General features: G+C 68.8%; 1 protein-coding gene across 1 annotated transcript in view; it reads left to right on the forward strand.

Moving 5' to 3' along the window:
* VPS9D1 (VPS9 domain containing 1) overlaps window positions 1-224 on the forward strand; it is a gene marked incomplete at its 5' end in the record, with an annotated part of 9,208 nt that overhangs the window by 4,691 nt on the left and 4,293 nt on the right. Inside the window, 1 exon segment of the mRNA XM_027773460.1 lies at window positions 1-84. Coding sequence (XP_027629261.1) covers window positions 1-84 — 84 coding nt within the window.

Genomic DNA, 224 nt, shown 5'->3' on the forward strand with positions numbered 1-224 from the left:
TTCAGCAGTCAGGTTGCCCTGACCCCAGAGGAGCGCGAGCAGCGGGCCCTCTACGCGGCCATTCTGGAGTATGAGCAGGACCACGTGAGTCCACCGGCCAAGCGGGCAGGGGGTGGGGTGCGGGTCTGGGCAAGGCGGCAGCAGGGGGCCCTTCCTGTAGCCCCGGCTCTGTACAGGCTGCTGGTGAGTCCTCCCTGCACCCCAGGAAGGGCCCTGACAGCCTC

Source organism: Tupaia chinensis, unplaced genomic scaffold (assembly GCF_000334495.1).
Source record: "Tupaia chinensis unplaced genomic scaffold, TupChi_1.0 Scaffold000355_1, whole genome shotgun sequence".
Classification (NCBI taxonomy): Eukaryota; Metazoa; Chordata; class Mammalia; order Scandentia; family Tupaiidae; genus Tupaia; species Tupaia belangeri.